Source organism: Anser anser (genome assembly GCF_964211835.1).
Source record: "Anser anser genome assembly, chromosome: Z".
Lineage (NCBI taxonomy): Eukaryota > Metazoa > Chordata > Aves > Anseriformes > Anatidae > Anser > Anser anser.
Window position 1 is genome coordinate 77,810,957 of NC_139723.1, and position 13,379 is coordinate 77,824,335.

General features: G+C 55.7%; 1 protein-coding gene across 1 annotated transcript; it reads left to right on the plus strand.

Moving 5' to 3' along the window:
- Positions 1–44: 44 nt before the first annotated feature.
- LOC310889404 (uncharacterized protein) lies at positions 45–11,891 on the plus strand. The gene is made up of 3 exons (XM_083816830.1): positions 45–1,051; positions 9,194–9,269; positions 10,588–11,891. Exons 1-3 carry the CDS (start codon positions 862–864, stop codon positions 10,907–10,909), a joined length of 588 nt encoding a protein of 195 aa, XP_083672956.1. The 5' UTR covers positions 45–861; the 3' UTR covers positions 10,910–11,891.
- The last annotated feature ends 1,488 nt before the right edge of the window (positions 11,892–13,379 follow it).

The following is a 13,379-nucleotide window of genomic DNA, read 5'->3' on the forward strand; positions in this document are numbered from 1 at the left end:
CCGAGTGCCAGCAACGATCTGCCTGTGGCCACTTTAACCCATTGCCTGCTGCTCACCCTGTGGAGCAGGGATGTGCTGGCTCCCTGCTCCATCCAGCCCAGTGCAATGCAGCGCGCGGGGTTTTGGCTCTCCTGGTCCCCAGGACTGGGTGGGGGCATGCTGCAGGGCTGCAGCAGGGCTGGGGGCTCATGGAGGTGGTGGGGAAGGAGGGAGGGTGGTGTGCTGGTAAGGAAGGCGCAGCCCCAAAGCGCCACTTCTGAGGGTGGGATATTTGCTCCGTGTGCATCCCCCCACAGTCTCTCAGCCCTCAGTGCCCCCCTGGGATGGGTGTTGCTGGCTGGGGGTCTGCTGTCCTGTTCTGGAGGTGCCCGCTGTACCTGGGGGTGATTTAGGGTGCTTGGGTCTCGGAGCCCTCCGGGCAGCAGCTTCCAGCAGTGCTCTGCGTGTCCCTGCTTGAGCTGGGGTTGGACCAGCTGACCTCCAGGGGGGTCTCTTGCCACCTCAACCATTCTATGAGTTTGTGCATTAGTGTGTGTGTGGGGGGGCTCTGGAGAACCCCCCCCACACTCCTTCCATTCTGGTCTCTGACCACCGTCTGGGCTGGGCTGACTCCAGGCAGCCCTGGAGCTGGTGGCCCTGCGGCTCCTCGCCGCGTGCCAGCCCCGTGGGAGCTGAAAGTGGTCCCACTTCTGCTGCACCAGCTGCAGCTTTCCACAGCGCCTCCGTAAAGACCTTTCGCATCCTCCCACACCCGACCAGGAGCGAGCTGAGGCAGGCTGCAGCTCGTGGCATCCATGGCAGCACCCGGCTGCTGCACCGGCACCCGAGCTGCGCCGTGGCTGCCTTCCGTGGTGGCTGCAGATGCACAAAGCCGTGCTCCAGACGGGATTCATCCTGCCTGCTGCTTGTGCTGTCAGGTCCTGTTGTGCCTCGCTCCGTCAGCTGCAGAGCTTCGTGGAGAGTCCCGTGGCCCTGCCCTGTCCGTGTGTGCCTCCCTTTGATGAAACCCTCCTGAGGATGCTTGCCTTTAGGGCGAATCTTGCATTACTCGGTGAGCAGAGTGGAAGGGTGCTGGGATGCACGTGGTGCAGAGAGGGATGGAGAAAGGGGAGGTGAGCCGTAAATGGGGCCAGAGGAAAACATCTCTGCAGCCAAGCCCTGGCCCCAGAGGACTGGGGAAGGGGGAGGCGGTGGAGGACTGTGCTGGGAGTTTGCAAGAGCATTAAGTGCCTCTGTGGGGAGAGCCCTGCCCTGTCAGGCCCGTGGATGAGAGCTATGATTCCCAGAAAAGCAAAGGCGAGGAGGAGCCCTGCTCAAGCTGCCAGGGGGTGCTGCCACCCTCTGCCTCAGTGCCAGCATGGCCTGGTGGATTTGGTCCCTTGGGTAGCACGGCCAGGTGCCCACTCCTAGCAAGGTTCAGAGCCTGCCTGGGGCACCCAGCAGGCTCCACCGTGCGCGGGATGCAGGATGTGGGATGAAGGATGCGGGATGCAGGATGCGGGATGCAGGATGCAGGATGCTCTTGCATCCCCAGGGTCTCCTGCCCCTCTCTGCAAACCCCCAGTGCATCAGAGCAGGCACGATGGCAACAGGCTGAGAAAGCTCTTGGCATTGCAGGCAGCGCCGGGCTGCTGGAGGAGGGCTGCAGGGGTGGAGGTGAGAGCTGAGCTGCCGCGGGAATGTGCATTTTCGTCAGCTCCCCCCCCCCCTTACCCCTCCCCAAATCTCGCATGACGCCCGCCTGTAGGTCACTGGCTCCCGCAGCGACGCGGCATGTGGGCTCACCATCTGCGGCTGCTTCTGGAGCCCACAGCCCGGGGATGTCGCAGCCTCCACTCCTCCCGGCGTCCTTCCTGCAGCCAGCAGCACCCAGCGGGGTCGTGGGGTGAAGGCTTCGCCTGTGGAAGAGGGGGAGATGAGCTTTTGGAGGACGAGCCTGCTGCAGAGCGGGCGGCTGCATGAGCTGGCTGTTCCTGCCAGTCGGCAGGAGGTGATGGAAAAGGGAACTTGTCAAAATAGCGAGAGATCTTTTTTCAGGAGATTACAAGTTTGGCTGATGGAGATAATAGTGTTGAGGCGCCACATGGAGGGTTCGCTTCAGCACTGGTGCGGGAGGCGAGGGTGATGCCAAAATCAGCATGAAATGGGATAAAAAGCAAGTGCCTGATGGGCTGCTGTGCAAGGCTGCAGCAGGGAAGGGCAGAGCATCGCCCATCACCGCATACAGGCGGAGCAGAAACGAGCTGGGGAGGGAGGCAGAGCATCCCTGCGTGGTGTCTGGCTCCCTCCTTGTGCGTGGGCTCCTCACAGGGGACAGGGCCCTGGATCCCACCCAGCTGCAGACACAATCGCCCCCGTGGACACAGTTCCCCTTCAGACCTGACCCCATCCTCCACCGGCACCCAGATGTGACATCTCCTGACACCTCCCAAGGCCGCCTGCTGATGGCCACCCTTCACGTCCACCGAGAGCTGTCCGTCAGGGCTGCAGCTCTCTGTCCATCACATCCACCTGCCCATCCTCTGCTGACGGCTGTCCGTCACACCCCCAGCCACCTTGCTCTCGCATCGTGCTGATGGTTGTCCGTCGTGTTCCCACCACGGAGGCTGCCTCATTGACACCACCAGCCGCGCCTGTAGCCATAGGTGCAGCTGTCTGCTGGCGTTCCCACACCCTGACCACCCTCCCCACCAGTGGCTGCCTACTAGGTGTGTGGGGGGGGTTGCAGAGCTGACACCCCCCCCAGGGCTATCATTACAAATTGTTCTGCTGCTCCTGCTCCCCACATGCACCCTGTTGTGGTCCTGGAGGTGGGGACAAGGATGGGCTCAGCAGGTGCTGGCTCTCCCTCTGCCCTCAGTGGCCAGGGAGCACCAAGCAGAAGCTGCCAGATGGTGCCCGGTGAGGACATGTCCCCTCCTTTGTCCCCTGTAAGCAGCCAGGCGGTGATGAACCTGAACTAGGTTAAGAAGCCGCGGGTGCTGGCTGCATGCCTCATGGCTGTGGCTCACTGTTTATTTGCTCCAAGCCACCTTCATGGCTGTGATAAAGGGGAAAACTGATGGGAACCAGTGCCAGGACCTGGGGAGGGGGTGCAATGAAAGGACACGGTCTGACTGTGTAGATGGATGCTGAAACTCCCCATGGGGAGCCAGGGGAAGGTGCTGGGGTGAGGGAAGCTGGGTGACGAGGCAGGAGGAGGAAGCCCACAGCCCACCCTGCGACGGGCAGGGGTCTGCTGGGCCTGCAGGGAGGTGTTCCCCACGTCCCCACAGAGCAGCCGGCTGCGGGGCCATGGGTGTCTCCCGACCTGCTGCAGCTGGCAGCTCGCCAGGCCTGGCCCTGATGAGACGAGGATGCTCCCTCCGGACAGATAACTGCCGAGCACTTCAGAGCTCTCTCCTCGAGGAGCACTCTGGCAGGCATTATCTAAATGACCCTCTCCACAAGGCCACTCCAGCTGGCTCCCTGCGGGCAGCCTTCGCCCCAGCCTGCACTCTCCTCGCCACCTGCGAGCCACAGAAAGGGGTCGAGGCCAGACTCCGTGGCCATGGCTCTCTGGGGAGTGTTACTCCCTTGCCTGAAATGGGAACATGAGAATAAACAAGTAGCTGAGCCCTTGTAGGGGACACACTGGTCCCCACAGGGACACCAGCCCTGCCTGCTGCTGCCTGTCCCTGCAGTGTCACCCGTCCCTGTGCCACCTCCGCCACAGGGCACTCGAGAATCCTCACAGAGGAGCTTTTCAAGTGGAACGGAAATGTCTAATGAAGGCCGACTTCATTAAACGGGGCTGTCACGGGGATGATTGCTGCCTTCCTGAGCCGCTTTGTGAGCAATAAAGATGTGTGAGTGGCAAGGAGCGGAGCAGCTGGGGGGTGGGGGGAGCACAGGCAGCCTCCCAAGCCTCTGCCCTGCTGGTGAGGGCACTGCTGGGGCTGTTTTGGAGGCTGGGGGTGAGCAAGCAGCCCCCAGGGCTGGGGGCAAGCGCAGAGCCCAGCTGGCTCCATGGCAGCGTGTCCCAGCAGAGCTGAAAGCCGGCACTGCTGCATCCCACCGTTGCATCCCAGCTGGGTCCAGCCTTGCAGTCGGGATGTGGCATGGCTTGCACCCAAGCTAGGAGCTCAAAAACGCTCCTGGGTGCTGTGATTTAAACATGTCTGTGGTGCTTACAAGCGAGACCAGCACCTTTGGCATCTCCATTGCTCCCTGGGCAGGCAGAGCTGCGCGGCACTTTGCACCAGCCCCGTTCCCATGCTGCAGCATCCTGCAGGGAGGCTTTGTGCAAAGACTTGGCCTCTCCAAGCCTGGAAACCTTGGTCCTGTACCCACCCGAGGGGCTGTGCATGCTACCTTGGCTGCATCTCAGCCCCTGGAAGGACCTAACACCCCTGACCCCACTTGGGGACCCCCAGGGGCAGAGGACAGGCACCCCTGAAGGTGGCACAGGGACAGCCCTGCAGAGCAGCATTGCCCTGCTCCTGTGTTTTCCTCTTAATCAGCTAATTGTGTGTTTGGGGTTTCAGGCAAGGGCCCCAGCCTGGTGTCACCATAACAACCGCAGCAGCATCACTTTCAAACACTTACAAAGCAGGCTGGAAATGCAGAGGGGGAGCAAAACAACAAAAACATAAAAAAAGGAGCCGAGGCCAAACAGGGGGTTGATGGGAGGGGAGAGTAAAAGGGCTGTCTGTGCCTCTTTCATTACACCACGAGGAGTCCCGCAGGGCAGAAAGTGCTGATTAAAATAGCTCTTGCTGGGATTCAGAGGCTTTTTGGGGAAAAAGAAAATGCCCCTGCCTGCTGGAGTCCGTCTGAAGCACTGCTGGTGGTAGCATCGTCTGGGTTTCTTCAGCACAGGTCGGGCGGGGGGGGGAGGGGGAAGGGGGGGTGCTGTGAGACAAGGTCACCATGCGGCAGGGTGGGAGCTGGCCCAGGGACCCTTTGTGAGCTGGATCAGGCCTCTCCAGCACCTCCTGCCCGGCTGGACAGGCTCTGGGCTGCCTGTCCTTCCCTGCACCAGCATGGCATGAGCCCTCCCTCACCACTGTCCCCCTCCATCTCAGGCAGTGCCCGGTGCGGTGCAGGTGACAGAGCAGCCCCAGTGGGGGGGCTGTGGGGGTGCTCCCCCTCCCGCTCCCCCAGCTTCCCCTGCAAACCCATTTAATGGATTAAATTTTTATATTCTGAGCTGTGCTGGTGCCCAGAGCACAAGGCTGTGCAGATTTTAGTGAAAAGAGAGCCACGTCATGGGCAGGAGGCATTGGCTGCTGCAGGGACGCAGGGGAGATGGGGAGAGGGGAAGGCAGGTTGGAGGAGGGGTGAGGTAAAAGGAAACCCAGATTCTGAGGGTGGCACGTGGCCCTTTTGATATCCTGCCCCGTGGGATGGCCCTCACTGTGGCATCTGAGTGCCTCGGCTTCTCTCCATCCGTGCACCCGCAGCCCTCAGCCAGGCTCTGACACCCATCCGAGCCACGTGTGAGCCTGGTGGCACCGTGCCATCGGCCCTTCTGCCTGCTCGTCGCCGAGGCTCATACTCCAGCCGTCATTTCTGCAGTTAGTGTGGTGCCAGGCCCTGGCTTATCAGCCTCACCCAGCGTCGTGGAGCAGTCCAGATGGCTTTCTGCTGGCATGGCGCAGCCCCGGCAGCTCACATCTGGTGTGCAGGCAGACCCCTGACACAGTGCAAGGAAGGCAAATTCTCACCTCCTGGGCTGCGTGTGTGCTCCCAGCTGCTGCCAGCCCCACTCTGATGGAGGAAAGCATGCAGCTCCCAGCGGGATGCCCCGTGCCAGGCGGTGTGCCTGGTGGGAGCACCCTGAGGTGTCCCTGCTGGATCCTGCACCCTGGGGCTGCCCAACCAACCACCAAGCATCAGGCAGGAGCTGGGATGGGTAGGGGCATCCTGCCACAGCCCCCAGGACAGGCTGTGCTCTCCTGCCCCACAGGAGCTGCTGCCTGCTTTGCCTTGCCCTGCCATGAACATCAGGATTTGGTCCTCTCCAGGTGTCCTTTTGATGGGGAGAAACCTCCAAGTTGTTATCCCTGAGATGTTTTTCCCCTGCAGTTTAAGATGGTCAATGTGACATCTATGCAGGCATTGGCAAGAGGGGACGTGGTATCCCAGGACCTTGAACTCACCCAGGAGGACCCAGGCACCTCCTGCAGCCTTTCTGGGCCACCAAGGGTTGGGCACAAGGCTCCTTTCTGGGCAGCTCTGGCCGTGAGTTTTATGGCTGCCTGGAACATCTCCAAAGGATTGATTTACTGTAATTCCTCTGGAAAGCAACTTTTGTGATTGCTAGCCTGGAGATCTCAAGCTGGACTTAAACAACAGGATCCTAAAGAGGCCATGAATAATTGAGCCTAATAAATATTAATAACTCGCCTGCATGGTGGCAGGGCATGTAATTGCGAGGAGCGTTCTGGAAGCACGGCTCTGCAGGCAAACGTGCACTCACGGCGGGGCCGGGGCAGAGCCCAGTTAACACTGATGCTGCCGGATGCTGCCAGGCTGCGTGGAGCTATGCGAGGCTGCTGTGAGCTCTGCAGACCTCTCCTGGGTTAGCGGTCAAGGGCAGGGGTTGGTGGCCACCATGTGATCATTTGGGTGTCCTTGGTGGGCTTCTTACCATGAGCACATCTCCTAGGGAGCCTGAGTATGTGGACAGCACCCACAGCATCTTTTGGCAAGGATGTTCTCCGCTCCCAAGGCCAAGTGATAAGAAGGAGGCACAGTCTAAGATTTGGTGACTCAACAAATCGTCTGAAGTTTGGGTGCAGTTGGGTGAGTCAAGATGTGAATGGATGGGATACGAATTTCTCCCATGTGAGAAAACAGTGATGGGGAACGCACGTGGCCACCTCTGTAGGCTGAGGGATGTCTTGTAGGGAAAAGGCTGATCTGGTCGCTCAAGTCTTTGCTGAGCAGCACCAACCTATTGATCAGACCTTGTACGAGTGTAGGATCCCACTTAAATTCACTGATTTTTTTTTGGACTGGAAATATAACCACAAAGCTCAAACCAAAATCCAGCCATTTTCCTTCTGGGGTGCTCTAGGCCCTCAGTGGATTGCCTGCCTGAAATAATGCTCTGCTTGCCACTTTTTTGCCTGAGCACACCCAGCATCTCCCTCACCTCTGCTTTTCAAAGCAGATGAGGAAGAGAAGCCTGGAAGGGACCACACTCGCATGGAAGGGCACAGTGGGCTGCAAAGTCTCAGCAGTGCTGTGAGCAGGGTAGAAACATGTACATGTGGGGTTTGCCAGAGCTTTCTGGATGTTGCAGTTCAGGACAGGGAGCTTGGAGACCTGCCCTTTCACAAGGGCTTTGCTGCCTGACGCTGGTGGTGTGAAGGAGCCTACACAGCTATATAGAGGAAGGGGACAGAGAAACCTGTATTTGGGTATTGGATGTTGCCCAAAGCCTTTCCAGAGCTTTCTGCCTGAAAACTGCGGTGCCTGGGCAGCTGAGAAGATGACCTGTGAAAGCTTGGTGGGGTACTGTGAGGCTGTATCTCCTGCAGGAGCCTCCCCCACACTGAGCAAATGTTTCTTTTCCCCAAACTGCCTGGCTGTTGAGATTGCATCTTGCAAATGCGGTTTCAGACAATAACAGCTTGCAATTATGCAGCGCTTTCAAAACCAAGACATCCTGAATTTCGTTAACGTCTTTGTATAAAACTAGCTGAGGCTGCTGCTGGGATGCAAAGCTCCAGCCTGTGCAGAAATCTCACAGCTGGGATCACCCACAGCTTTCCTCTGTGCTGTGCTGGAGATGGTTCATCCTGAGGGCCAGAGTAAAGGGGGCACAGAGCACGTGGAGTGACGGACATCTCACGTAGTCTCCAACCCCTTCATGCTGTGTTTTCCTATGCTACAGGTTTGCAAGTGACACTGGGGATTTTCCATCCAGGAACCAAAGGACACCCCCAGGAAAGAAGGGGCCCTGCGCTCTCCAGGGGAAGGGTGACATGACTGGGCACGGATCGTTAAAAGGAGCAGTAATTGCTCAAAGACTCGTTATGGAACAGAACCTCTTGGAAGCCATTTCTGAGAATGTAAAGGGCAAGGAGGTAAAACGGCAGGGGTTTCCCAAGGGCAAACCACACTGGATGCTGAGGGTAGCCACCAGTTCTGCGTCAGCAGCCAGAAGGACAGCAATGAGTGAAGCACCCAGGGGCTGGTGCAGGGCTCGCCACCCACAAATAGGGCAGTGACACAGGAGGAATCTTCAGCAAAGCTGCAGGTGCCACTAGATGAGGGTGTGATACCAGCACAGCCTCAGTCCGGAGGGATGAGATGAAGGTGAGCACCGACCCCATGAAATCCAGCAGCGCTGAGGTGCAATAACCCTGGCTGGGGGCCGAGTGGCTGAGCTGCTGGGAAGGACCCGGGTGTTATCATGGGCACTAGGCTGAATATGAGCCAACAGAGCACTCTGGTTGCTAAAAAGGCAAACCACATCCTGGGCTACATTAGGAGGAGTGTGGCCAGCAGATAGAGGGAAGTTATTATCCCCTCTCCTTGGCGCTGCTGAGGATGCACAGATCGCAGGAGCATTTCTCAAATAGCTCCTAACAGCAGCACTCCCACAGCTTCCTCTGCTGTTAAAGAGATGTGAAAATACAGGCAATGATACAGAGGTTGATGGAGGAGCAATGAAAGGGAACCGTAGTATTATCCAAAGGCACTTGCAGCACTTGCTTGGGAGATAGATGTCATGTCTTGAGAGTCCTATATAGTTCCAATGAGGCATTTGGGGAAGCAAGTAGCTTTATATTTTAGATATTAGCTTCTCTTTTGGATAAAAAAATAATGAAAGGCTGGGCTGAATAGAGCCCGCTTTCCTCTGTGGTCACAGATATCCCCAAATATGAGAACATCTAAATGCTTCCAGTCGCTCTTCCAGCGGCTGCTGCACAGCTGCTTCCTAGCTGAAAGAGAATAATAATTGTGTGCTGGACTATTTTCAGGCTAGCGATGGAACTCTTTTGGAAGTATTTGAAAATGTGGAGATGTGAGTGGTCTGTAGAGCTCGGCAGCTCATCGCTCCATGCACCTGATGGTGCTGGGGCTACCTCTGGGAGAGGTTGCAAGGGAGCAGGCAACAAAAAGGAGCATTTGCCTGGGGCTGCCTGACCAACCTGCTCAGATTTTTTTTTTTTTTTCTGTTCTTTTTTCTTCCCAGCTTTGCCTAATTCAGAGTTTCAGGTGAGACCTTCGCTGGCTGAAGCAATTACCACACAGTCATCACTTCAGACGAGGTGAGGTGGGCAGGAGGCATGTGCTGGGGAGCTGGTGGCACAGCCTGGGGGCAATGCATACCCTGAGGTGCCTTAAAAGCCAGCACCCACCATTTCGGATGATTGCAGTGCATCGATCCTCAAATCATCTCCGCTTCTCAAAGCTTTTAGGCTCCCTGGGCTCCGCTGCACTCAAAAGCAGCAGCATGAAAGAACATTTTCCTTTTGTAAACAGGCTGTCAGATGCGGCGACCTGCTTAGCATTGATCCTGTGAGGCTGAGCTTCAAATTCTATTTGTTTCCATCATACTTGTGAAGAGTTTGGTAAATTGATTTTAAGAATGAAAATGTAGTGAGAGTGATTACAGCTGAGAATACCATTTAAAATAATAAGATGAAGCTTCTGATCACTGAATTGTTGGCCTGAGCAGGGCAAAAATGTACAGTAAAGAGAACAGTATTTCTGTAAAGCAACACTTAAAGTGTTAGCTTTTATTTTTCATGAGATTACTCCAATTTTCATGCATTTTTCAGGGCAGGAAGCCCTGGGAAAGTCATGGAGTGAGGCCGACAATCTCTAAACCTGCAATCTATGTGACTGTTGTAATCTCCACACAACTGTAACTGATGAATATGTATCATATCGTTTCTATGCATGGCAGAAAGTAACCTACTTCTAGCCCTGAGCAGGCTGCGGTAGGTCTGTCTGCCTCTTCCTGCCACTCTGTGCCAGCAAGTGGCTGTGGGATTTGGGGTAAACTGGGGATGCTGCAGGAAAACCCTGTGTCCTGACTTGGTCTGTGGGTTAAAACCAGCTCTACCCATCAATCCCAAGGGTGTTGGTCGAGCTGCTCTGGGCTTGCCTCCCCTGAAGACCCATTTAGTGAGGGGTTTGAGGGACATTGAGGCAGCACACTACTGGAGGGAGGTCTGACAGCCACCCCAGAGGCAGCCCCAAATTAACACGGTGAAGCAGTAGCGGCAGAGATGTGACAGAAGCAGAAGGATGGCCAAGTGACAATCTAATGAGTGTTAATGGGAGTCGGGAATTAAATCCTGCCGGCTCATTAGCATGGGATGAGGTGCCATCTGCCATGGCTGGCAGGTTCCCTGACACTGCTTTTTTTTTTTTTTTTTTTTTTTTTTTTGGGGGGGGGAGAAAAATCTCAGATAATTTTCTTGGAGCCTTACCACCACGAAGTCCCTGTGTCCGCTTCATCAAGCACAAGCCCCTCCTCCATCCGGACCAGGTCAAGCAGAGGAGGCTTGGGGCATCCATTGCCTGCCCAGCGGCCTCGAGGACACCACGCTCCCGCCCCGTGCCTGTCTTTTTCCACAGCCCTGAGGCCATGTTTATGCCTGAGGAGCAGCGTGAGGCCCTGGAGCTGCACATTCGTGCCAAGAAGCTGCAGATCCTTGAGAGACGTCTGGGCACGAAGCGTCCATCCCAGTCAGCTGTGCCCCAGGAGGAGGGTGGCAGGGCAGCCCTAAGGACCAGCGCCCTGCCCAGCATGCCCTGCAAAGTTGCAAAGACATCGAGCACCTCGTGGAACCAGGGATCCCACCAGGCAGACTCTGCTGAGGCGGTGCACAAGAGCAAGTGGCAGAACCTGCGGGCACTCTACTCTGCCCTGCAGGGCAAGGCCCACGGTCACAAGTAGCAATTGTGGAAAGGTGTGACAGAGGACCAGGGGCCAGGCAGCTCACTCCTCCGGTCCAAATAAATCCTCTTCCTAGCCCCATGGTGGGAATCGTGTCTTGTTTGTGAAGCGCCGGCAGACTCACGGTGGGCTGTGCCTGCAGGCTGGAGGGGGGTGGCAGGGAAGGGGTGTCCCAGGGCAGGGGGCTTGCCCATTAGTCCAGTGTGAATTCACCCATTCCTCTCTTAATTCAGGGGTATTCTAACTGACACCTTCTCAAACTCCTAACTTGCAATTCCCAACTGGTAGCTCACAACTCATGACTTGTTTCGTGCATCCATCGAGAAAATAGTTGTCTACCTGAGGGTGAGAGAGCTACATACGCAGAGGCTGATGAATACTCAGGAGATACCCGGCTCGATCGCGGTTCTCCTGATCCTCCTGACAGTGATGATTTAGATGATTTGGGCAAAGGCAATGCCATGGAGCTGGCTGCTCCTGTGAAAGGCATTGAGCAAACCCAGATGCACCCCCTCAGACTCCCGCGAGAGGCTTGGCCTCCTTGGAGTTAACTCATCTCCAGCTATAACTGACGGACCGTGTGTGGGAAAAAGGGGCACATCAGGATACCCTTGTGAGAAGCAATCTGTAGAAAGTAACACGGGCTCAGGTGAGGATCTCAGTGAACTAGCTTTTTATTCATGATTGCAGTGCCGGGTGTCCTGCAAGCAGGAGCGCGAAGCAGACGTGTATCATAACCTTATATCCCCTATTACCCGATTCTTGATTCCTCCCCTGTTTCCTCACTGGCTGAGTAGTACAGGTTCAGAACCTACTCGACGCTTGTTGCTATACCATATATGTCCAATTTTATTTGACCAACCTTTAATTTCTCCTTTTCCCTCCTTTTTTCTTCTCTTGTGACTGGAGGGGCTCGTGACTTTTTGTTTTTGCTGTATCCGCAACTGCTTGTGTTGTATTTCTTAGCCATCCTCCTTGTTTTGTGAGAGTGGGACCTTCCAATGTCCCTTTATCTGCTTAGCATACTCCCCACTGTTATGCCACTGTTACGCCTGCACGATCGCTTTTAAATATGCAAAGGCCCCAAACCTGCAGCTCACACAGCAGGGCAGGAGTTGGGGCCTCAGTGCATCTGGAGCTGCAAGGGAGCCAGAATGCTGCCCAAGGCAGGGGCACTGCCTGCAGGTGCAGATGGCAACTGAACCTGCCCAGACTGAGGTTCAGGACCACAAGGCAGGAAACGGAGCTGAAATGATGTGCACAGGGGGCTGCTCCTCCAGCCAGCCGCCAGCGCTGGGCAGCATGGTGCATGAGAGCCACCAGATGGGGTATGTCCCACCATCCAGCCAGCAGCAACAGGGATGATCCTTCATGAGAGTCTTCTTGACCAGACAAGGGGTGATGTCGGTGGAAGGACCTGTCCCAGCAGACTCTTGGATTGTCCACGGCCCTCCCTGTGCTTCCCAGCCCAGCCAACACAGTACTGCAAAAAGACCGGGGCTGCAGAACTGACTTTGTCATCATCCTGGCCCCTGCCACAAGGTACATGTGCTCATGGCACTTGCACCAAGCCTGTGGCACCCAGGGTACTGGAGCGGTACCGACCATCAACAGCACCCGCTCCATCTGGGGAGTGGAGGGGAAGGTGCTGATCTCTGCTCTTTTGGGAGAGCAACGGGACCTGAGGGAACAGCACGGAGCTGTGACAGGGGAGGGTCAGGCTGGGTGTTAGGAAAAGGTTCTTCACCAAAGAGGATGGTTGGGCACTGGAACAGGGTCCCCACGGATGTGGTCACAGCAGTGAGCCTGTCAGAGTCCATGCAGTGTTTAGACAATGCTCTCAGACATCGCGTTTGGTTTTTTGGTCCTTTGTGGAGCCAGGAGTTGGACTCGATGATCGAGGTGGGTCCCTTCTAACTTGGGATATTCTATGATTCTATGGAAGAGTGAGGCCCTTGTTGGCATAGTATCCACCAAGAGCCCTTCTCTCCCAACTTGGTATTGTGAGAAAAATCTCAAATAATTTTCTTCAGACAGGATCTTCTGTGAGGCTATTTTATTCATGATTGCAATGGCGGGCGTCCTGCCAATTAGGAGTGCATTTTTGTAAACAAATCATAACCTTTTATTCCCTATTACCCAACACCTGATCACCTCCCCTGTTTCCTCATTGGCTGAGTACTACAGGCTCACAAGCTACTCGATGCTCCTCTATACCATATATGCACAATTTTTCTTTCTTTCTTTCTTTCTTTCTTTTTTAACCCTTTAATTTCTCCTTTTTCCCTTTTTTCCCTTTGCTATGTATTGAGAACGTGTGATCTTTGTTTTACTGTTCTCACACTGCTCATCCCGTTTTTCTCAAGCTTCCACCTTATTTTGGAACAGTGAGGCCTTCTACTGTCCACTTATCTACTTAGCATTTCTCTTTGTTATGACTACACAATTAGCTCGGAATACAGAAAACTAG